Genomic DNA, 24,323 nt, shown 5'->3' with positions numbered 1-24,323 from the left:
GAGGGGAAAGGGAGAGGAAGCTTATTAAATCAGAGCCTTTCCCCAGCCCATTCACGAAAGCTGGAAAGCACAGAGTTGGAAAAAGAACATCAGTGTGCGAACAACAATGGGCCTTGGGGCCTGCACAGCCGTGGCCTCCGGAGGCCTCAGAGAGTGAGGGGGAGCCGCAGGCCGTCCCTCCCCCACGGACACCAATCCCCACCACGTGGGCCATCCCGGAGGTCCTGGTCCATGAGGAGCGAGAGCCCAACACTAGCTCTCGGGTCCCCAAAAGCCAGATACCCCACCTGTCCCTCCCCGACCCTGACCCTGACACCTGACCTCCGTGGCTGCCGGCTTCCCCAAAAGAGGCCGCGCTAGAGGGACAAGGTCTGACTCAGACTCCACTTGCCGCCTCTCAGAGCCTGTTTCCTCGACTGTGACACGGAGTGAGTGACATCTGTCGCCACCTCCCAGGTTTGCATGGTCACCGGGACCGAGCTCCCCAGCAGTCTCCTTCCCCTGCTTGGTCCACTCACCAGGTGACTAGACCAGGTCACAGCTGGTGGCTGAACGGGCAGAGGCCGCGAGGAAGTGAGCACAGAGCCTCCTAGTCCGCGTTCCCACCGAGCTTCCCAGGCCCCTGGCCCTCGGGTCTGGCTCACAAGAAGCCCGGCCCAACCTCCTCTTCGAGGGCCCCAGGAGGAGGGAAGGCATCGTCTTGGATCCTGTAGGAAACGGGACCGCGAGCCCCCCATGGAGCCCATCGCCAGCACACGCAGAGGAAAAGGCGGGACCAGGTGGGAGACGGAGCAGGCAGAGGCCCCGTCTCACAAGCCGCAGGGCACACAGCACCACTCATAGGGCTTCCGTTGGTGCCATTTCACAGATGGGAAAACCGAGGCCCCGGATGGGTCAGGGAGACCCCGAGCCGCAGCAGGGTGGGCTGGGGTTGGGATGGAGACTGGCCCGTGCCCTGCCGCGTGCCTCTCTCTCCTGTGGTGCAGAGAGGCCTCCCTGGGCCCATCTCCACCTCTCACCTCCGAGCGCCTGGAGGGTTATTTCTGCTGCCATGATGCTAGCAACACCCGGATTTAGCTTCCCTGCCTTTGTGACCCAGGCAGCCGTGTAGAGGAGCACATGCAGGCCCTGGGTCCAGAGAGCAAGCAGTCGGGGCCGACAGGAAACCATGCCAGCCTGCGCCCACCAGCAGCCTCGGGCCTGGCTTCGCCCTCTCCGCTCGGCCAGTGCCGATCTCTCTCGTCGCCCGGTCTCAGCAGGGAAACTCCTTGGGGACAGTGGCTGAGGGAGCAATTGTCACACGGCATCCACTTCAGGGTCTGCCGGGCAGGTGTTCAAATCCCGTTTCCCTACTCACTCACTCATTTTCAAGTTCCTTCATCTCCCTGCTTCTCAATGTCTGCGTTTGTGAAATGGTGTGGACACCAGCCTTGCAAAGTAAACACAACTGAAGTTGCTACAAAGAAGGCATCCAAGCTGCCCCGACGTCCAGGGGACTGTCAGCTGGCGGGCACCCCAGCCCCGCCCCACGGTGGGTGAGGCCTCACAGACCAGCTCAGGGCAGAGAGGGAGAGGCCCCTGGCACTGTGCCCTGAGCAGCGGCAGACCTGCCCTCACCTGGGCACGGGGCTCTCTGTGGCTCCCACCGCCACAGTCACTTCCCCCTGGTCGAGCGCCAACACTGCCCGTGTAAAGGAACCCTCAAGCCTCCCTGTGGGTGGGGGTGCCAGCTGCCCACCCCAACCGCACAGGCAGAAAGACACGCGCGCGGACACCGCTGTCCACCCCTCGTCCACCTCCCGGCCGCTGCAGGAAAGGGGAAGAAGGGGAGCTTCTACCTCCGAGCCTCTGCAATCCCAAGAGGCACGTTAGTCCTTCCAGTTTGCAGAAGAAGAAACGTGGCCGAGGTGAGAGCAGAGCTGAGGCTGGGAGGCCAGCGTGGCAGCCTGCCCCCCTGCCCTGGTCCTGCGCACCCTAAGCGGTTGGGCCGTGACTGCGGTCCCCTGACCGATGGGGAGCTTGTCCAGTGGGCCAGGGGCAGACCAGGCCCTGAGCTCGGGGCTCTGGGTTCCCAGCCCCGAGTTCCCCTTTTTACTGGGCAGATAGCCGATCTCTTCTCTCCCAGCCTCCCCCAGGTGGGAGGGGCTCCCCTACTCTTGAGTCGCCTCAAAGATGTTTCCCTTGAACATTTCTCTTCATGTCTTGACTGCAAACTGAGTTCAGACTCGGGCCACATTCTGACAGACAAGGGGGGGCCTCGAGAATGTCCCCTCCTGGCTGTGCAACCTCAGCAGCGGGGGGAGGCGCACCCCTAGGCAGACCCCCGAGGCCCTGGAGCAGCCCCGTCGGCGAGAGCTTAGAGCCCAGCACCAGCTGCACCTGGATCAGCCCCAGGTGCTCCCCACCTCGTGGGTCAAGAGTTCTTGTGGGTGCGGAGCCTCCGTCCCCCTGGCTGCTCACTGCCTACTGATCACTGAGCCTCACGCTCATCCTCCCGCAGCTCCAGTGGGTGGGAGACAGAGAGGAAGCAGGTCAACTCCAGGCGGGGCACGCCCACTCCTAACTGCACATCCCACACTCGGGCCTGCAGCTCAAAGCCAAGCAACCAGGCCAGGCCGTGGGCAGCTCTGAACTGCAGGCCAGAGACCAGATGGGGAAGATGAGGGGGGGAGATGGGTCAGGGCGCCTAACCCTCCTCCCCCACGCACCCAGAGCCAGCTCACCCCTGAACAATGAAGCTATTCTTCCTTCCCATTCCAAGAGCGCTGCCTTACAGACAAATATTTGCAGTAGGGATTGGAATTAAGCCCATTTTATAGATGTGGAAACTGAGACCCAAACAGGTAAGTGATTTACCCACGTTCACTCAGCATTAAGTGTTTAAATCAAGGCTCGAATCCGGGTCTTTTCATTCATCTGTTCAGCTATTCATTTGACGATTCTGGTCACACTTAGCAGGCATGTGGCTGCTAGCCTCAGCTTTCTCAGAAAATGTGGGAAATAGCGATATGTTATATTGTTAATATAAAATGCTCTTGGTACCTCTTATAAGATTGTGCAGGAATTTAAATAAGAGAATCCATATAAAGTATTCAGCACAGGGCCCAGCAAACACTAGGTGCTCAAGAGTCACGTGCCACTACCACCATTCATTCAGTGACTCGCTGGGCCAGTTATCAGATACCAAGAATGGGCAGAGCCTGTGCTGGGCACTGTGGGCACAGAGAGATTGGCTGGGACCACAGCCTCAAGTTGCTCAACAGCCAGTGCGGGAGATTTGACAAGGGCTGTGTACAGGGGAGCAGATGGACCTGTGGGAAGAGGAAGGCAAACTAGGAAGGCCTCCTGGAGGAGGTGTCGTCTGAGCTGACTTTTAAAGGATGAGTAAGAACTAGACAGACAAGAGAAGGGAACAGCTTTCTGGGTGTTGATGTGAGTGGTCTTATCCTTCTCTCAACTCCAAGGCCCGGGCAGGTCCAGAAGAGATGGCCAGGGGGCAGGGAAGTGTTTGAACACAGGTAGAAGGCGTTGTGGGCGCTGTGGGCCTGGTGTGGGCCAGGCCTGCTCAGGCCTCCTGCGGGGGCAGCTGGTGAATGACCAGCCTGTGGGCCTGTGCCCTGGACGACAGGGCTGGTGTCACCCGAAGACACTTGCTGACTTGAACATGTAAGTCATGTTCCTGCCTCAGGGAGATTAACGGTGGGGGTGGGGTGCCCGCGGGAAGGAGCGGAGCTTGGCTGGGACTCACATCGGGGACTGGGAGAAGGAGGGGTTGGGTGGGGCAGCATTTTTTGATGTCTAAAAATAAAAATAAAAAGATATAACCCCTCCACACACACAGGTGTGAGTGTGTGAATACCCCTCCCTCTCCCCCACTAATTGCCTAAAGCCACTGTGGCCTCCAGCTGTGATTAAGGGGTGGGGGGGGGGGTGTGTCCTGCCTTCGGCCCCTGGCTCCTGGCTCCCGGCTCAGTCCACTCGGTCAGCCCAGGCCTGGGACTGCCAGCAGCTCTGAATGGTGTCTGTGTTCCTCTCAGCCACTGTCATCACAGGGGCCCTGGGAGGCCGTGACGGGGGCAGGGAGGCGGGTGCGGTGTTCACTCTGGCAGGGACAGGCCCCGTGCGTGTGGAGCTGGTACGCCCAGGGACCTGGCTTCTGCTCCCTGAGATGCCAGGGCCTGGAGCTGCCCAGCACGCGGCCTCGGGAGACAAGGAGGGGTGTGGAGGGCTAAGCACAGACCTCCCCCCAGAATCAGGAGCGCGCTGGGGGTCGGGAGGCCAGGATGCAGCCCTAACTTGCCAGGTCAGCTCTCTGTGCCCCAGCCCCACCCCCTCTGCTCCCTCGGGAATGTCTTAATGAGGGACCTGCCTTTGCCCTGTGGGTGGATATGAAATGCCCGAGTAGCGTCTTCCAGGGCTCCCCAACCTCCCCAGGAAGATGTCCCCTCCCTCTGCGAATTCTCCCATCCTCCCCAACGGGCACAGATTCACCACCCGCTAAGGCGTGTGTTGGGCACAGGAACACGGTGAGCAAGACGGGAGGCCGGGAGAGAACCACACCTGCCCTCACGTGCCGGCAGCTCCTCCTGACACGGAGCTGAGCCCAGTGGGTGCTGAGGCCACATGGCATCACGCGGTTAACGTAACACAAGCTCCGGGGATTTGACAGAGTAACAGCCCCACTCGCTGAGCGCCGGGACCTGCAGGCCCTTCACGGCTCACCTGAAAGCCTCCTGACGACCGTGAGGACATGGACACCGAGTCTCATCCCAGATGGAGCCTGGCCGGAGGGAGGAACCCCTGGCTCAGCCCCTGGAGCGGCTGGAGGCGCCAGGAAGCCGGCTGGACCTTTGAGAGACCCCTTCCTTGAGCCGAGCAAGTAGCGCCCATCTGCCGGACCACAGGAAGGGACAGAAGCAGGGGTGAGCGAGAGGGGGCCCCCGGGACTTGCCAAAGCTCCTCTGGAGTCTCGAGTCTCGAGGATGCGGATCTCCCCAGCTCCTTCCTCACCCTCCATGTTCCCGGAGCGGCAGCACCATCCCCCCCACGATTCCTTCTCCCACTTGGCGCGTCCCCTCCAGTGCCAGGCGGTTCTACCGCTCGCACGCTGTGATGTTCCTGTCCTCTCCACCCTGCCTAGCCCCACCGCCCCCGTCATCCCTGCCCGCCACCCGGCAGCAGGGACCTTCTGTGTTAATGTGCTGAGCGCACCACCTGCACCCAGCGAACAGCCCTGTGTGGCTGGGACATACTCTGCTTTTCACATATCACCTTAGATATGTAATTGGTTTTATGTCATTCCCTGCTTAAAGCCCTTTAAGTGCACTTAGAAGACAATGTGACCTCTTGACCCTGAGCCTCAGCCACCAGTCCCACCTCAGTCCTCAGCCCCTGGGAGCCTCTCGGGACACTGTCCACGGGAATCTGGAGGAGCCACGGAGAATGTAGGGTGGCTCCCTCCCTCGAATTCTTCTCGGTTGTCACGGCAGCTCTGTGCCCACGGGTCTCCAGGTTCCACAAAGGCAGTGCCCTCACACCTGTCACAGAATCTGTCACCTCTGAATCTGTGACGGAACGAGATCTCCTCAGGGCCGGCCGGGCCGCGGGAGTCTCCAGGGACTGCAGGGGCCGGTCCAGCTGCCCCCAGTCACACAGGCCTCCTGACTCATCGCAAGAGAATCATTTCACACCCGCGACTCCCCATCGCGCCTCCCGCATCCTCCCTCTCCACCATGACCTTGCTTCCCGCCTCACCTCCCAGCTCCGGCACCCACGCTCTGCCTCCTGCCCTGGAAGCATGTGCCCTGACCGGAATCAAACCGTGACCTCCTGGTGCATAGGTGGATGCTCACCCACTGAGGCGGCTCATGGCGCCTGGGCCAGCTTTTTAATCACAAATCAACATCCTCCCATCACTCTCCCCCTCGACCCACCACCGATTTGCTCTCAACGGGCGGAGGCTGCACATCTCAGCTTTTGGTGGGGGTGGGGGGTGGGGGTCAGAGGCTGGGAGCAAGTCCCACTGGGGGGAGGGCAGTGACCTTGAACACCTGGAGGAGTGACCTTGACCACCCCAGAACCCTGGGCCTCTGCTTCCTCCTCGCTGGTGAGAGACTGGACGTCAGGCTCCTCTTGTGTCTCCCACTCCAGGCCCCTGACTAATCTCTCCTCACACAGAGCTGAGAGCAGGTGCCAAGACGACAGAGCAATTGTTCTGGGACCTGAGGCCACAGACCGCAGCCTGCGGGGCCCCAGCCCAGGAGCACTTTACTGTCAGGAAAGGCCCCAGCTGGTCCAGGGAGGAGGCCACACTGATGGCTAAAAGCGAACACACCCTAATCTACCAGATTCCTTTCCCCGCCGGAGCCTGGTCCAGCAGGCTGGCTTCCCTGTCAGCAGCCCAGCCGGGCAGGCTTCCAGCTGTGGACAGAGGCAAGGCTACCAGGGGCTCCCCTGCCCACTGGAGGGAAGGTGAGGAGGGAGGGAGCGCATGGGCTGAGGGGAGGGGGAGAGGGGACACTGGCAAAGGCCAGAGGAGAGCGATCACTCTGCTGACAGCCTTGAGGAAACCCCTCCATGAACCCTGCAGCTTCTTGGGCTGATTCCAGAAGCCCAGGGACTCGCTGGTTACAGACTTCGGGTGGACAAGCCAGAGTTAGATCCTGTCTCCCCCTGACAGGACGTTTGGGCAAATTTCTGAACCTCCCTGAGCCTCAGACCTCAATTTATCTTAAAAAAAAAAAAAAAAAAAAGTCTTTAAGCCCTAACTGGTGTGGCTCAGTGGCTAGAGCATCAGCCTGCGGACTGAAGGGTCCCAGGTTCGATTCCGGTCAAGGGCATGTACCTGGGTTGTGGGCATATCCCCAGTAGGGGGCGTGCAAGAGGAAGCTGAATCGATTTTTCTTTCTCATTGATGTTTCTAACTCTGTATCCCTCTCCTTCTCCCTTCCTCTCTGTAAAAAATCAATAAAGTATATTTTTTAAAAAGTCTTTAAAATAGGAATTTACAATAACATCTACTACTGAGAGGCTATGAGCATTAAGTGAGAAAAGCAGATAAATACACAGCATCGTGCTAGTTCTTAGCACTCAGAGCTAAAAACACAACTCGACTGTCCCAGGACCTCAAAACAGCACTGTCAGGGCGACAAGGCAGAGCCACCGAGAGCTGGAAGGAACCTTGACATCCCGCACCCAGCCCCTTGTCTAACAGACGAGGGGAAGGGCTCAGAGAGGTTGAACAGCTTATCCAGGGCTGCACCGCTAGTCAGCCACAGAGCAAGGTTCAAACTCAGGTCCTTCTGACTCCAACCCCCCACCACTTCTCACCCCACCTGTCTTGGGTCAGGGAGCCCTGCTGGCACTCCTCCTGCAGCCAGCCCCCTGGGGCGGGCGCCACCAAGAAACCCTGGGGCGAATGCCCAGAGCGGGAGCTAGGGGAACAAGGCAGCAGTCACCCAGCTTGTGAAGGTGTTATGCAAATGACATGCAGAGTACATGTAAATGACCACAGGTTATTGAGGAATCAGCCCTTCGAGGTTTGTTTTTGTTGTGTTTCGGGGGTAACTGGATCACAGTACTTGCTGTCAACCTTCTTTCTCTCTCTGTCTCTGCCAGGTGGAAGGAAGTAACATTTCCGGTTGACTGACCAAACCATGCCTGGCTCGGTGAGGGGCCCAGCGGACACGTCACCCAGATGCCCGTGAAAGCCTCCCCAGGCTTGGTCAGCATTGCCCCTTGGTGCCCAGGGCCCATTCACCTCTGACTGGCTCACCCGGACAGGGAGAGAGGTGGGCCCTCTGGCTGACCAGCCAGGAGCAGGGCAGGCAAGTCCCTGGAGGGGCCCCTCCCCTCGGCCCGGCCTCCAGGACCCCAGCTTGGGACCGGCCCTCACAGGAGAAAGGTTCCTCGCTGTGGGCACCGGCGCGGCGCCCTGAGCCATGGGTCAGGGCTGCAGAGGAGAAGCTCAGAGGTCCAGCCCCAGCAAAAGGGAGACCTAGAGGGTCCACCCCCGGAGGCCTGCACTCTCGTCTGGTTCAATCCACGTTTCCCGAGAGCCTGTCCTGGGCCCGGCCCCGAGCTCGGCTTTCTGCAGAAACAGACAGAAGGCCGGGCTGCCTCAGCCACTGCCCCTGAGACTTTGACGACCCACCAAGGGAGCAAAGGCCAGAACAGACGTGACTTCACGGGACCTTGACGGCCCCTTAAAGGGGGGGGGGTGCTACTGTGTAAAAGGACGAGTGGGTGGGGGACGGCTTCCCTACTCAGCCCCTTGGAGACACATGTTCACAGTGACGCCACGACAAACACAGACCTACCCCTACCCGTGCGGCTGCCACACCAGCTAGAGGCTCCCAGGAGGGCTGCCCGCAGGTCCATACGCTTAGCCTCCGGCCCTAGAACACAGCCCCTCAGGGCCCCGCTCCTCACTCCTCCGGGCCAGAGACAGAAGCTGCCCCCAGAGGGAGGGAGGGGCAGGCCTGCAGCCACCGCCACCAGGGCAAGTGGGGCACATTCCGCTGTCACATGGGAGCCAGGCCTTTGATCACCTTCACACGCTCTCCAGACAGAGTCTGAGCCGCTTCCCACTTCTGCGCGTCCTGATGGAGGACACTCTGTGCTCGGCTCACGGTCCCGCTGCCCTGATGGGCAGGACCAGCCTCCCCTGCACAGCCACTGCCCCCGGGACCACGGCAGCACCAAGGCCCTTCAGTGCCCACTAGCTGGGGCTCCGGGACGTCCCTGCCTCTCCCCCGAGCAGCGGTCTCGGCCCCACCCCCCCGGGAAGCCTGGGGGCCGGGGGAGGCAGGCAGAGCTGCTGGGTGTGGGGGAACCGGGAGGTCAGGGGCCAGGGAACCCAGGCTCCCTCCCAACGGCCCCAGGACCCTCTGGGTGTCGGTGTTCCCTCCACCAGCTCCACTGGCGCTTCCCAGAGGATCATGGTGAGAACCGGGGGGGCGAGGGGGGGGGATGCTGCAGGAAAAGAAGCTTCGCAAAGTTCCACGAACTGAACGCAAGCGGGAGGTACGTGGGCGGCTAGGCCTGCCTGGGCAGACTGCCAAGTGAGGCCAGAGGCCCCGCGTCCCAGATATGGAAGCAGGTGCCAGCGACGGCCAGAGCTCCTTGCTGCTGACCTGGCAGGACTGAGGGGGCCACACAGGCGTCGCTGCAGGGCAGCCTGGCAGGGCACCCAGGCGTCCCCTGGCACTTGGTGGCCCAGGCACTTCCTGTGACGAGAACGTGGCCTGGGAGTCCTGGGCACGGGCCCCATGCGGACTCGACACCCATGTGAGGACAGCCACCGCCAGGCCACCCACCAGGGTGCTGCTGGACACAACGCAGGGTCCCCCTGCTGTGACCCGCAAAGACCTGCAGGGGTGTGTGACAGAACAAGGACGTCCAGAGAAGGGGCCCTGTTTCCCCTCCTCCTGCCTGCAGCCGAGATCCGGCAGTGGGAGTGGGGCAGAGGGACTCTGACTGCTCAGCTCCCAGGGCAGCCGGAGGGTGGAGCCGGCGGGCACAGAGATGAGTGTTTCTGGGAAGGCTGCCCTGTCTGGCTCCGGGCGGGCACCCTCTGCACAAGACGACCCCACCCCAGCAACCTGCTCCCCTTATGCTCCCCTGGGACTGGTGGGCTCAGCTCGCCCACCTAGCGCTCACCTTGACTGTCCTCCTAACCCCCACCCGAGGCTGGACAGCTGGCCATGCCCTGAGAACAGCAGCAGCTTGGCTCAGGGCTCCTGGGCAATGCAGGGTCCCATCCTCCAGCCACCAGCACCCTCCCGCTTCCACCACAGCTCAGCCCAGCACCCAGAGCAGAGGGCAGGGGGCCGCCTGGGGACTGGACACCTGGCCCAGAGGACTCTGGCTTACGGGGGTCTGTGTCCACCTTCTGTCCTCTCCCAAGGGCCCTCACACCGCCCAGCATGGGCGTGGCCAGGACCCTCCACGGCGGGGGACTCACCGGAGCGGGATCTTGACGCGCAGGTAGCGGTCCACGGCGATGGCCAGCAGGGCCAGGATGGAGCTCTGGGTGAGGACGAGCACGGGGCAGGCGACCATGAGGCAGGTGTGGAAGTAGGTCTGCGGCCCGATGTTGATGAGGATGGCGAGCGGGATGACCAGGGCGCCCACGGCCACGTCAGCCACGGCCAGCGAGGCGATGAAGCAGAAGGTGGCGTCCCGCAGTGCCTGGTTCACCCGCACGGCCCAGATCACCAGCACGTTCCCCGGCACAGACACCAGCGCGATGAGCACCTCGATGCTGATGTAGGCGGCCTGGAAGGCCGAGACGGGCGGCATGGCGGGCAGAGGCCGGGCACATCGGCGAGGGCACCTGTGGTCAGGAAGCTGGGGTGGGGAGGCTGTGGGTGGCAGGGGACACGGGCTCCCTCCCCTTGGAGCTGTGCCCACTTGGCACCATGGTGTCTGCTGGGGCTAGTGAGACCCTGGGCCCTCTCTCTGCCTGGTCTCTGTCCCTCCCCTTATCGCCCCCGGGGTTTCATTCAGCAACTTGGGAGAGCAGCGCTCACTCCTCCTGCTCCACTGCACACGCCCCACAAGGTCCCCACGCCTGCCTCTGCCCACCAATGCCCCAGATCAGGGTGCCAGGAGCTCACCAGCCTGTCTGCTGGCCGCCAGGGGGCCCAGAGGTGGTGCCCAAAGTTGGGGGCACCTGCTGCCGCCCAGAGCTGGGGACACGGCGCGGGGGCGGGGCTGGGCTGGGCCAGAGACGTGGGCACCAGCTCCCAGCGGCGCCCTGGCCCCGCTCCAGCTCTGCAGGACCGCGCTGCCCACCCGCCCTGGAAGGGGGCTCCCTAGCCGCCTGCTTCGCCCTCCCGCACCCTCCGGAGCCCGATGGATGCGAAGGAATCACAGACCTGCCCAAGGTCACCGGAGCCGGCAGCGCTCAGCCACCTGAGCGGTCCAAGCCTCCCAGCCAGGCGCTCAGCCACCGCCAGCACGGGGCACCCGGGAAGCCCAGCCAGCCCGCCAGGTCCACGTCCAGTCCAGGTCCAGTCCAGGTCCAGGTCCAGGTCGGGGTGAAGCGGTGTGGACTTGGTTCAGGCGCCGGGCACGGGGCTGAGTGACAACAGGGCTCCACACACTGGAGGGGCGGGGGCGGTGGCACCTCGGGCCCCTCCCTCCTCGCCCTCCACCTCCTCCCTCACCCCCTCCGCTCAACAAAGGAAGTGATTCTGGGTGAGAAATGCTGGGAAAATGTGAGCTTTCCCTGGGCCCCTCCCCGTGTGAATTCAGCCTCCAGGCGCCCGCTCCCCTTCTGGATGCAGGATGCCGGGAGGCGCCCCTACATCAGCTGCGCAGCGCCCCCACATCCAGCCTCACCGACGGCCCCTCCCCGCGCCTCAGTCCTGAAAATGCTCCCCCGAGCATCCTCCGTGCCTCACTTTGCAGACTCTCTCCTGAGTCATTACATCCTTTCTCTCTCTCAGCAAATTCCCTTTACGGATGGGGTACCGGGCTTAGGAAGCCGCCTCGCTCCCTCCCGAGGCCACCTCCATCCCCCACCCCTCTCCTGCCCCCTCTGTCCCCTCTCCCTCTGGCACAGCCCAATTGGCTGGTGTTGCAGGAGCCCAGCCAGGGAGTGAGGTGCACAGGAAATCCTAACAGAGACCCTGGTTGGTGCGTCCCACCTTTCCCCACCTGGGCCCCCTCTGGCTGCCTCCTGTTGCAGTTTCAGGTTAGGTGGCCCCGATATCCACTGAGGATTCCCGACACCGCCCCCGTCCAGGGCTGACCCTCATTCAGAATAGAGATCCCAACCCGAAGCCTTGAGGGGGCGGGACCTTCCATTTCTGCTCAGCCACAGGGGGCCGGTGAACTTCCCTGGAGCCTCGTTGGGTTGGCGTTGGCGAAGCTGGGAAGGGTAACTCTTCCCCAGGCACCGCAGGCTTCCTGAGCACTCCCAGGGGCGTCCGTGCTCGAGGTTCCTCACGCCCTGCGCAGACTTGTCTCTCCACCCCGTCCAAGCTCTCAGGCCCTCAGCTGGCACTCAGCCTGCCCCAGGCCCCAGGCCCCAGGCCCCAGGCACGTGCCACAGTTAAAGACTCAGCCTGGCCCTGGCCCATGTGGCTCAGTGGATAGAGTCAGCCTGCGGACCAAAGGGTCCCGGGTTCAATTCCAATCAAGGGCACGTACCTCGGATCTTGGTGGCAGGCTCCTCCCTGGCCTGGGCCCTGGTCAGGGCGCATGCAGAAGGCAACCAATCGATGAGTTTCTCGCACATCGATGTTTCTCTCCGTCTTTCTCTCTCTTCCATTCTCTCTAAAAATCAATGGAATAATATCCTTGGGTGAGGATTAAAAAATAATAATAAAATAAAAAATTTTAAAAAAGACTCAGCCTCCCCCAGCACCTGCAGCCCTTCAACAGGCAGCCCCCGCCCCAGCCTGGGGTGCGAGCTGTGGATCTGGGCTTCTCTGATCTGCATGCAGCCTCTGGCAGGTCCACCTGCCACCACACCACCTGGAGGACCTGCTCGCTCATCATGGGACAGACTCAGCGGAGCTCAGGCCCTGGCACCGCCCAGCTCGTCCTGGCCAGTCCACTCGCCCTCCCTGCCAGACCCTCACACACCAAGGGCACAGGGCAGAAGGGCAATCAAGGCGGGGAGAAACGGGACTCCCTCATGCCCCCTTTCTCCTTCCTACCCATCCACAGTCCTCCTGCTCCTCAATCAGAATCACATGCCCACTAGCTTCTGCATGTGCTGAGGGGGAGAGGAGGCCATGGAGACGTTGCCAGATTAGATTCAGAGCCCCCAGTTACATTTTACTGGGGCATAACTTCTATGTCATAAAGCTCACCCATTTAAAGTCTGCAACTCAATGGTGTTTAGTACAGTTACAGAAGTGTGCAACTATCACCCTAATTTTCTTTTAGGATGTTTTCGTCATCCCCGCAACCTTCCGGTTCTTTCCAACCCCACCCATTCCCTCTCAGACCCTGGAGTCGCGGCGCCACGTTCTGCCTAAGGATCGGCCTCTTCTGGACGTTTCACATAAATGGAGCCATGAGGCCGTGCAGGACGACAACTGAAGAGTGAAGTCTACCAACACTCCGTGTGTAGCGCTCTTCACCCCGCACCGTGGCTACTGAAGTATAGTTACTTACCCATTTCGCAGAGTAGCAGACCGAGACTCAGGGGGGGATGTGGGCCTGCTGAGAGGGTCAGGTGCATCCAGAGCCAGGAGCAGCTGCCCCATACGGGTGGTGCCTGGGGCTCGGGGTCCCCCTGCTGGCCAGATGGAAGCCCAGACGTGGGGCGAGGAGGCTGCTCCCTGCCCACTGGGTGCTGGGTCCTGTGCTGGTGGGAGGAACCAAGTCTGTGTAAAGCTTTAGGGAGATGGTCCACTGCCTCCCACCGCTGAGGGTCTGTGAGCTCACCTGGGAGCTGAAGGCCCCCTAGGAATGTCCAGCAAACCTCGCCGCCAAAGAATGGGGGGCTGGGTCCTGCCGCCCACTCCAAGGCACGTCTGCTAAACCAGGCCCAAGCGACGGATCACTCTTGTTGGAGAAATCTCCAGAGACAAGGGTTTTCAGCTTCCACCGATCTGACTGCCCTCCGTTCTGACTCTGAGAAAGTCGGACCTAGACCCTCCCGGGGGACTGCTGGGCATTTCGCTAATTCGGTCCCCCTCAGAGGTTGTGGATTTGGGCTCTCGTGTCTAATAATTTTGGCATCTAATGTCCCTCTGTCCCTTCTCGAGTGTCTGATAAAGGAGCCTCAGTTTTCCCACCTGTGAACTGGGAGGCATGGTGCTTTTACAAGGGCTGTTGGGAGGATGGAGTGCTGGGCTCTACAGTCAGTAGCACTGTGCTCAGTAGACGTTGCTTTTCTACTGGGTCACTTCCCTAGAGAATCAGGGCACAGAGGAGAATTCTGGGCAGAAAGGGGTGGCCTGTCCTGCCATCACCTCACCACCTTGTGCTCCTACCCCTGTCTGCAAGGGGAGGGTGGCAGCTGCTTTGGTCCCCTGCCTGGGCCCTGACCAGCCAAAAGCCTGGCACAGCTGCTGGGATGGCCCAGACACCTGGGGTTTAGGGTTAGGCGGGGGTTGGAGAATACGGGGGCCCACAGGGTGCATCTCCTTGGTCTCCTTGTGTCGCGCACCCTGCAGGGCCCCAAGCCTCACAGTTCAGCTGCCCCAGCCTGGGGTGGGGGCACAGGAGTTCCCCCTCTTTCGCTCTCTGGTCTCCTGCCCTCTGGTGCCTTCTTCCTGAGGCTGAAACCCACCCTCCCCAGCCCTCCCACGTGCTGCCAGCTGTCGCTGGCCTGAGCCGGGCACTCCGCCTGCTGCACACCCGTGAATCGCCAGCATTCACGCTCTGGCCCCAGCTCCACCTGTTCCCCTCGGACGGAGCAGCAGGGCTGTGTGGCCCCAGCTGTTGTCCTCCATGCAGCTCTCACTTCAAACAAACCCCAGCTTCACCTGGAGGAGGGTGGGGATGGCTGAGGGAGGGTCTGAGTCGGGGCCTGGTCCTTCCCACCCAGGCCCACCAGCACCCTCGCCAACAACCTGCCTTCCAGGTTGAAAAAAACAAAGCTCACTCTTCTCCAAAGGGCATTTGCATATTTCATGGCGCCCTCTTACTACCTGTCATTTATTCTGGGCCCATCTGTGTGCAATGTCAACAGAACAACCCAACGTTTTTTAAATTCATGTTTGTTATACAGGTGATCTATGAGCGCAGGAGAGGAAGCCCTGGTGAAATCTCTTCCTGAGAAGAAGGCATGTCCTGGGCACCATAGGACGTGTCACCAGCGCGGGCAGCCGTGATACAATGCCACAGCCTGGGCCTTCACCAGCAGAGAGTTATGTTCTCACAGTTCTGGAGGCTGCACGTCTGAGGTCAGGGCCCAACGTGGTCCGGTTCGGCGAGGACGCTCCTCCTGCTTGGCAGACAGCCATCTTCTTGCTCAGCTCACATGCCTTTCCTTGGTGCGAGCAGGTGGAGGGAGGGCTCTCTCAGAGGTCTCTTCTTTTTGTTTGGTTTCAACTCACCAACCTTCTCCCTGCTTTAAGCTCTCTTTTAAAAATATATATTTTTATTGATTTCAGAGAGGAATTACTCAATGATGAAAGAAAATCATCACTCAGCTGCCTCCTGCACAGCCCCCACAGGGCATGGAGCCCGCATCCTGGGCTTGTGCCTTGACCAGGAATCCAGCTGTGACCTCCTGGTTCGTAGGTGGATGCTCAACCACTGAGCCACGCCGGGCTCTGGTGTCTCTTATACTAGGTGGTCCGGTTAATAATGCGGATTTTTTTCACTAGATGGAGTTACACATATGTTGATATAGATGCGATGATTTGATATGTATGCTATTTTGTTGTATTGACAACAAGCTTCAAAACTTCAAATTTTCTGAAGGTGTTAACATCATAGATATTTTTATGCTTAAAAAGGTCAAATTTCGTGCCCAAAAGAGAGCATTTGCGGGAAATTTGAATTCATTACTTTAGTTAAAAAAAAAAGTGCTCCTGAAAATAATTGCATCCTCTGGGAAGCTTATGGTGAACATGCTCCATCTCAAGATACTTGGGAACGCTGGTTTAAATGCTTTAAAAGGGTTGATTTCGATGTGAAAGACAAAGAAAGTCCAGGTCAACTGAAAACGTTTGAAGACCAATGATGACAAGCATTATTGGGTGGAGATGCGTGTCAAACTCAAAAACAACTTGCAGAAAGGTGAAACGTTGCCCAGCAAACAATTTCTGGTTGTTTACAAGCAATGGGAAAGGTTTTAAAGGAAGGAAAACGGGTGCCACATCAACTGAACGAAAGACAAACGGAAATCAGAAAAGTCGTCAGTAAAATGTGGACGCACCATCACACACTTCAAAGCCAGTTACAGACACGTGAAAAGATCTTGCCTGGGAGGTATGAACCCGCCCGCCGTGTTCACCAGCCCTTGCTCCCTCAGATGACCACTTGTTCCGATCGATGGCACCCGCATATTCTGAGCAGCACTTCAACACGGACGAAGACGTGGACAATTGGGTCTCTGAATGGTCTGCCTCAAAACAAGAAAAGTTCTGTTGGGACGGTCTCCACAAATGACCTGAAAGATGGGGGAAATGTGTAGCTAGCGAGGGACGTTACTTTGAACAAAGCACTTTTGATGTTTCTCTTGAAATTATTGTGTTTTCTTTGATAACAAAATCTGCACTATTAACCTGTAAAGGATCAATTCTCATTTTTAATAGGTACCGGTTCATAACACAGATACCGGTTAGTAATGCAGATTGTGTGTGGGGGAGTGGGAATGAGAATGAAGACAGGACCCAAGGGTTCTCACCTCACTCCCTCAACAAGGCCGTGGGTTTGCTTAGCTCTGGGGACTCAGAAAACCGCCTGCCCCTGCCCCTCAGGTTCTCTGTGCGGGCTCCACCCACCTTTTAGCTGCTGGCCCCGCCTGAGGAGGGAGCTCACCACCTCTGTGCACTTCCTCTAAGTGGGCCTTCCTTCCAAGAGAGCTGTCCCCAGAGGTTCCCTCACATCCGCAGTGATGGAGAGGGGGAGGAGGCACAAAGGGGAAGAGCTTTGAGTTATAAAGCGGAGAAAATAGAATTTCTGCTGAGCGGAGGGAGAGGGGGAGGAAGGAGGGAGACGGGATCCAGAGCGCTTCCGCTTTGGTCTCAGCATCAGGGGTTCATGGGACAGATGGTGTGTGTGTGTTGGGGGGGTGGTATTTATAACTCAAAACAGACCGAGCTGAGATCCCTCAAGCGCCAGGGCCTTGGCTGACAATGGACGGGCGGGGTAGGGACTGAGGCCTCCTCTAGGACTCCTGGATGCTGGTTTGGGGGGCGGGGGGTCACCACTGAAAGGCTGCAGAGCCCTGCCTGCCAGGCTGGGCGGGAAGTCCTCCAGAGAACCAAGCTTTCAGGGATAACATCCCTCTAGTAGTCATAGCTGTCTGGGTACCAGGCCCGAGACGACATGTACTATTCTCCCCATTTGCAGAATGAGAAACTGAGGCTGGAGGGTGAGTAACCTGAAGCCTCGCAGCTGTCAGTGGTGAAGCCCTCGGCCTGGCACCTGGCTTGTGGGGCGGGAGGAGAGGCCCAGGCCTACACATCCCCACTGTCAGCTCAGCTCAGCCACTGAACCCTGGACCGTGAGCATTGATGGCGGGGAAGGGGGAAGGGAGCTGCCAACCCAGGAGAGGTGCTGGGGGAGTGTGTGTGTGTGCATGTGTGAGTGTGTGCACATGTGTACGACTGTGAGTGTGTGTGTGCATGCGTGTGAGTGTGTGCAGTGTGTGACTATGAGTGTGTGTGACTGTGGCTGTGAGTGTGTGTATGGCTTTGAGTGTGTGTGACTGAGTGTATATGCATGTTTTGTGCACATGTGTGTGCATGTGTGAGTGTGTGTACTGTGTGTGTGTGTGTTTGACTGTGAGTGTGTTTGCATGTGTGAGTGTGTGTATAACTGTGAGTGTGTGTGGCTGTGAATGTGTGTGTATGACTGTGAGTGTGACTTTGAGTGTGCGTGTGACTGTGTGTATAACTGTGAGTATGTGTGTGTGTGTGTGTGTGTGTGCTGCAGTGGGTCCATACACCCAGGTGATCCCCAGGTGAAGGCACACAGATGTGTGATGATACGTGGAGGGGCTTCAGTCTCCTTAAATGCGTGTCCGTGGCTCTGAGGATGAAGAGGCGGCGGCTGGAGTCCAGGGCGGCTCACTCGCTCTGCCATCTGCCACTGCAGGCCAGGTGCTCCCTGCTCCCCAGCTCTCCGCCTCGTTCTTGGTCTGAGGTCCCCAGCTCTGATCATATGCTGCTACGGCTGCACTGCAGCCACAGGGTCAGAAGGGGAGGCTTGGGAGACCCTAGGTCAGAAGTCATGCTCTTGGCTACCAACCTCAAGGCCAGGAACCAGGCCCCGGCCAGGATAGCCCGTGAGAGCAGAGCCGAAAGGAGACATCACAAGCACCGTCTGCTCCAGGAGGGAGGGAGGGAGGAGGTGCCGTGAGCACCGTGCATCATGCCAACACCCACTCCCAGGCTCCAGGCACTGCTCCAGGCTCGCCCATCTGCAGGGAGATGGAATATTCCTAAATTCACGACTCCAGAGCGAGGCTGCCAGTCTCAGAATAAACAGACACACACCCCCAACCCCGGCGGCTCCAGTCCTCGATGCCCCCACCTTCGGAGGGCCAGGTGTCCAGCCTCCTGCCTCTTTACTTGACAGTCCTGTGCTCCTCTGAACGACACCCTCTTCTTTGCCCAATGGGTACCAACAACATCCACAGGACCAGGAGTTCGCCCAAGTCACAGACACATGGGCTGTGACGTCCAGGTCACCCCAAGAAGGAGTGGGGCCCTGAACCCTCACTCTGCACAGAAGGGACTGGCTTTGATGAGGTGGCTCTGTCTCTCGGTTCAGCTGTCAGTGAGAATCCAGTGAAGCCACCACGCACACTGCTGAGTGCCTACTGCATACACTCCGGAGAGGAGCTGGTCCCCGCCGTCGTCCAGGGCCCGTGTTTTGGCCGTAACCTTAGTGGACGAGGCTGTTCTCGACTCTGGAGTCGGCCAGGCTGGTCTTGAGCCTGCCTCCACCTTCTGTTACTCCCGGGAGCAGCCTTCTTCCCCGTGACTCTCAGTCCAAACCTGGAGTGACGACACCCCCCATGGCAGGGCTGAGTCGTCCGTGTGTGAAGCATTTACAAGGCACCTCATAAGTGGGCGAGTCCTGAATGATGGCGTCGCTGTGGGTGAGGACCTGGCAAGAATGGCCACTGTCCCCTCGTCAGTCTTGCCTGGGCTCAGGGTGCCTTCCACCTTCCAGCTCCCACGGGGGATGCCACCGGCAGCGCCCAGCTGGCTCTGGGCTCAGCAATCTGAGGCGCCTGCTCCTCACCCGGGACCAGGAAGTGGGAGGGCCACGCTGGCCACCAAAGGAAACATCACTTTCAGAAATGTGGCCACAGCCAGGAAAGATGATGCACAGGCAGGGACTGGAGAATTGGGGGGCCAGACCCAGTGCTGGGACACAGCTCTACAGAAAGGCTGGGAGGGGAGGCGGGACAAGGGCGGGTGCTGAGCCCCAGTCCAGTACAGTCCCCTGACCTGGTTCCTAAGCCTCAACTTCCCCTCCCCATCTGTAAGGGCAGAAAGGCCAGCCTGAGGCTGGGGGAGGTAGGGCTGTGTCTCTGGGGAGAGGGGAGCCAAGATGGGTGAGAGCTGGTGAGCATGGGCTGTGGGGGCTCCACCGGTGCTGTGAGGGGGTGAGAAGAAGTCCCCCAACCCCACCCCTGCCCAGGAGGCCATCAGCTGGCCCAGGCCCACGAGGAAGGCACATGTGTCTCGGGGAGAACAGGCTGGGCACCGGGGCCGAGGGTGGAATGCGGTGTCCGCACGGCCGGCTATGCGGGGAACGCAGCAGATGGACTTGCCCGGGAACATTTGTTTCCTTGTCTCACAGACTCCCTGGTGAGGAGGGAGGAATTCTGGGGACAGACAGACAAAGGAGAATGTCGGGGAAAGAGGGAAAACAAGCCAGGAACGACGGAGTGGGCGGCATGAGTCATCAGTAGAGGGACACGGGAATGGGGAGAGTGATCGGTTCCCTGTCAGACGCACTTGATGGAAGTGCATGTCCACCCTGACCTTGGGCATGTGGTCGGCAGCTCAGGTCACCGACTACGGGCTTGGGAGTCATTCATTAAGGCACCGCAGTACAGAGCAGCCAACCTCCACCAGCATTTACACACGCAGGCGTGCACCCTGGTGGCAGAGCGGGGCTACCCAGAGGGGTGCAGGACGAGGTCTAAGAAGAGAGGCCCCTCCTCAAGGGGAGGCAGGGGAGCTGTGAAGAGGAAGAGGAGGGATGGGAGGAAACCCAGAGGAGCCAGGAGGGTGCAGGTCGCAGGAGCTAGGAGAGCAGAGCTCAGGAGACCGTGGCCAACAGACCCCTCCAGTGAGGTCGACACAGCCCTCACCTGCAGCTGCACCTGCCCAGGCGCCTGTGTCCCAGGGAGGGCGGAGGCCTTGAGTAGACAAGTGGGTGTGAAGTCCCGTCCCAGGTCCCAGAAACTGGGTGCCGAAGGAGAGGCTGGGACAGAGCCCTTGCCCAGGGCGCCATGGAAAAGGGGGTTCTGGGTGGAGTGACTTCACGTTCACGCTCAGGGAAAAGGCCAGCAGGGACGGAGACGTTAGAGATACTCAGGAAAGAGGGACATGGAATGAAGTCCTTCGAGAAGGCGAGGGGAGGAGCTCCGAGCCCCTGCAGATAGCAGGCGACACACTAGCTATGGCCGGGAGACAGTTTATCACCCCGTTTTGAAGACGGAAAAATGAAGCCCCGAGGGGAAGAGACGGCCTCAGACACAGAGGCGGTCAGTCCTGTGCTGCATGTGGCCACCTTTCTGGGCTAGAAAGGCCCCTTACCAGGCCAGGGCGGGGCTGGACACCCGAGTTCCCAGGAGGGAATGCAGGTGAGAGGCACGGGGAGAAGACAGAGCCAGGGGGAAGGCAAAGGCATCTCCGCCCGGCAGCAGCTGCTCCCAAATATGTCACAACTTGTCAAAGAGGCAGAAATAGAAGCTGCCCAGGGAGTGGGAGGGGGTGTGGCCTGCGGGGCTTCTGAGCCCCAAGGAGGGCAGAAGGGGGGGCGGGAAGGTCCATGGTAAGTAGGACAGTGGTGCCAGGCCTAGGGGGGCTGGAAGAGGTCCAGGGAGCCATCCAGTGGCCTCAGGGAGACTGAGCTTGGGGTGGCAGCAGGCGGGGCAGCAGGGAAGGAAGAGCTGCCCACACACATGGTCCCCACTGACCCCGAGTCCACTCCTCAGGGTGAGGCCTGGCTCGCACCCTCTCAGCAGTCCTCCTGCCGACCCCTGAGCCCCGCAGCCCACAGGCTGAGGCGGAACCAGGGCGCCACCTTTCAAGGGGCCACTTGGGTCACTCAGTCCAGCACCTGATTGACCACAGGGAGACCAGGGAGGAGACACGGCAGCAACGCCCTGGCTTCTGATCCAGGGCTCCCTCCTCCACGGCCTTCCCTTCCGACAGGTCGTCCTTGGGAGCTGAGGGCCGAGCTCAGGAACCACCCGGGCACTCGCACGCACACCTCCACAGCCCGGGTGCACACGGCCCACACCCTGCGGGCCCAGCGGGCTCTGTAAACCTCGTTCGGTGCTTTGTGACCACCAAGCACCTCCTCACACCCGTCCCCTGGACCCTCCTGTCCACTCCAGGCCTCACCTTCACCCGCCCAGCAGAGGCCAGAGATTCTTGGCGAGTGACCTGGCGCTGAGCCGACCCCAGCGGGTGGGACTTCCCAGGGGTTATCTGATGCTTGTCCTCGGAGGAAAAGGACACAACGTGGCCTCCCGACCCTGCCCTCCTGCTTCTCACCTCTCCACCCCCCTCCTCAGGCCCCATTTGCCTCCAAACCCTCCTCTGGTCTCAAGCCCTCAGGTTCCTCGGCCCCCAGCCCATCGCCCCTTAGCCCTGGTGTGTCTTCTTTCCATCTCTCCGTCAGGCCTTCTCTGACGTCTCCCTGACTCTCCATTCGACACCTAGAGCCCTCCAACCCCTGCCGCCTCCTACCTGTGCCTGAGCCCACCTGGAAAGCAGGTACTCACGGTGAGAACTGGGCCTTCTCCACCCCTCACCCTCAGGGAAGGAGAGGGGGCCCCTGGCTCTGCCCCAAGGCCCAAGCTCAGGCACCAAGAGCCAACACCCTCACACTCTGACGGGGTGCCCTGTGCGCCCTCAGGAGAGTCACTTTCTTCTCCGGCCTCAGTTTCCCCGTGTGTAGGAGGAAGCTTCCCTGCTCAGGTTTTCTCAGATTCTGGATCTGTTCTCACTGCAAAGCTACTGGCCCACAGGGAGCTGATGCTGGTGGGCACCCATTGTTCCGGCTTCAGGGCCACGGGAGCATTTTCCTGCCGCCCCAGCCAGGGCCCCAGCCAGGGCCCCAGCCAGAGACCCAGCCAGGGCCCCAGCCCGGAGAACAGAAGCTCAGCCATCTTTGCAGAAGCCAAAGGCTCTCACTCCCCGATTCCCAGCACCTGAGACTCTGGACCGGGAACCTGGTTGGATGTTATGCAGTCAACCTGGCAGCCCAGGTCGCCCACCTGCCAGGTCGGCTGGGACTGGGAGATGCTGGGGGAGCAGAGCGGGGAGCAGGGAGCAGGGAGCAGGTGAAGGGGATTTCCGAGACCATGCAAGCGAGGCCAGCCCAGCGTGCAAGGAACAGTCACGTTGGGAGGGTGGGTGGGGTGAGGGCTGCCTCTGGAGGGGCCGGGACTGCAGGGGCCTGTGTGCCCAGGCCAGTGGGGTGGGGATTAGGGCCTGACGCCCCGCTGTCAGGGCGAGCTGATGGATCTCCACTGCTGGGAGCACAAAGACCGCTCTGTGGTGGCCCCAATGTGTTCCTGTCCATCAGAGGGCGGCTTGGGCGGCTTGTGGGGGGGCGGTGCCAGGGGGAGGAAGGCCAGGTCTCCAGGTGCCGCTTCCCCGCATCGCGGCTCTGAGAGGAGCAAGGTGGGTAAAGGGACAGTCCCCCATTGGGGAGCTGCCGTCAGAGACACCGGAGCTGCCCTATCTTCCGAGTCCTCTGTCCCAGGCGGGCGGGGCTGGTGTCCCTTCCCCTCCCTGCTGCTCTGGTTCCCCGGCGGCTGTGCAGGGAGCCAGGGACCCGGCCTCAGGGGGGCCAGGGGAGGAGGAGAGGTGTCTCCACCTGCCCACTGCCCTCTCCTTACAACCATCACCTGCCTCACTCACACACTCACACACACACACACACACACACACCATCCTTCGCCAGCTGACACGCCTGTCCTCCCGGTCCACACTTCCTCCTGCCTCTGGGTCGGCCGTTCTACACCCAGGACCACGCGCCTCGCTCCCGAAGGCCCGCCGTGGTCTTCCATGGGGTGCCCCTGCCTCACTTCCAAGTCCCTCCGTCACTGCTGGGCGTCCCCTTCTCTGCAGGCTTGTCCTGAACCTTGAGCTCCACCAACCAGTCCCCCGTCCCCTCCTCTTCTCGTCTGGACCCTGCGTGACCTCCTGACCCAGCAGTGCTCTCCTCCTCCCCAGCCCCGACGCAGGCTCTCCACAAACTCCTGACACACCTGCTTGACGAGCCCCCTCATTGCACACGATGGCAGCCCCCGTGCTTACGGCAGAGCTGAAAGAACTCGCTGGCAGTGTGACCGGGCATTCCCGTTCTCCAGGCTCACCAGCTAGAGCGTGAGATCCCGGAACTCCCACGACACAAGCCCGGTCCTCCCGCTCCCGCTTCGCGAGGACATGGGCACGCTGTCCGGAGGAAGGGCGATTGGCTCCCAAAAGGCCAAGTGTGGCCATTTCTGGGTTTCCATAGTAACTTCAGCATCCCTCCCATTCTCAGGGCTCCTAGGATTAGCGTGTAGTGACCCGGCAGCCCTAAAGTGAGCCTTGTCCGCTTCTGGCCCCCCCTGGACGGGAGCACGGGTCCTCTCAGACCCCAGGCCTCTGCCGAGAGGGGACCCCGCACTTAGAGGTGAACCAGTCCCTCCTCCCCCCGCATCCCAGAGAGACCTGAGGGCGACCTGAGGGCTCAGACAGGAAGAGGCGGAACCAGGAGGCCAGGGGCCGGGAGACTCACACTGCGTGGAGGGGCTCTGCTCCCCGCCCACGGCGAGGACTCCCGGAAGCCTCAGGTCCGACTGGGGCAGAAACAGACTGGAGGAGACGACATAGGAGGACGCAGAGGGAGGGAGGGCGGAGACGCAGGTCCCCCAGACCCGACTTTCCACAGCTGGGCGGTGGCACCATGACCAGCGTATTCCAGGTGCCCACTGGCCCTGCCACAGGAGAACAACAAGACCCCGAATTCCTCCTCCCTCCATGTATCCCCATCACTGAGCCCTGAGAGACACGGTCAAGGCTGCCGTGGAGACCAGAGGGGAGGCCATGTGTCCCCTTCCATCGGCCCTTCTTGCCCCCGGACACGCCTGCCGGACGGGCAGCAGCCTGCCCTCTGGGAGGGACTCCTGTCTGGCTGAGGCTCACGGAGCTGCCAGGAAGCAGGGGACGAATGAATTGACGTAGGACCCCTTCCAGCCGAAACCCACCCCTCTGGCCCCCACCCTAACTCTTTGGGACCAGCAAAGGGAGCAGGCAGGCCCCCCGCCAGGAGTAATTGAAAGGAGCAGATGAGAATGTGTCCCCCACCTCCCCTGCCTGCCCCAGGGGGGCTGCCGAGAAATGAAAACTAATCAAATTACACCCGACGGCCTCCCTCCTGGGCCCAGGAGCCCAGGGCTGGCCGGGGCAGGCAGGCTGGGTGGGTGGGTGGAG

At 60.6% G+C, this 24,323-nt stretch overlaps 1 protein-coding gene across 4 annotated transcripts in view; it reads right to left on the bottom strand.

Annotated features, from left to right (window-relative positions):
* Nucleotides 1-11,009, bottom strand: part of ADORA1 (adenosine A1 receptor) — a 19,905-nt gene extending 8,896 nt beyond the window's left edge. The window contains exons 1-2 of one of the 4 annotated variants that reach the window (XM_006757474.2): nt 10,881-11,009; nt 9,965-10,350 (exon numbers count right to left, since the gene is read on the bottom strand). In XM_006757474.2, coding sequence (XP_006757537.1) covers nt 9,965-10,302 — 338 coding nt within the window. In that variant the 5' untranslated portion in view covers nt 10,303-10,350; nt 10,881-11,009. Of the gene's footprint in view, nt 1-9,964; nt 10,351-10,619; nt 10,722-10,880 lie in introns of those variants that run through there. The other 3 variants (XM_006757472.2, XM_006757473.2, XM_006757475.2) reach the window with 3 other exon arrangements.
* Nucleotides 11,010-24,323: the final 13,314 nt, after the last annotated feature.

The sequence above is a fragment of the Myotis davidii genome, unplaced genomic scaffold, assembly GCF_000327345.1.
Source record: "Myotis davidii unplaced genomic scaffold, ASM32734v1 scaffold1915, whole genome shotgun sequence".
In the NCBI taxonomy this organism is placed as follows: Eukaryota; Metazoa; Chordata; class Mammalia; order Chiroptera; family Vespertilionidae; genus Myotis; species Myotis davidii.
Note: the sequence above shows the minus strand (reverse complement) of the source record. Positions and strands in the feature narration are given on the sequence as shown.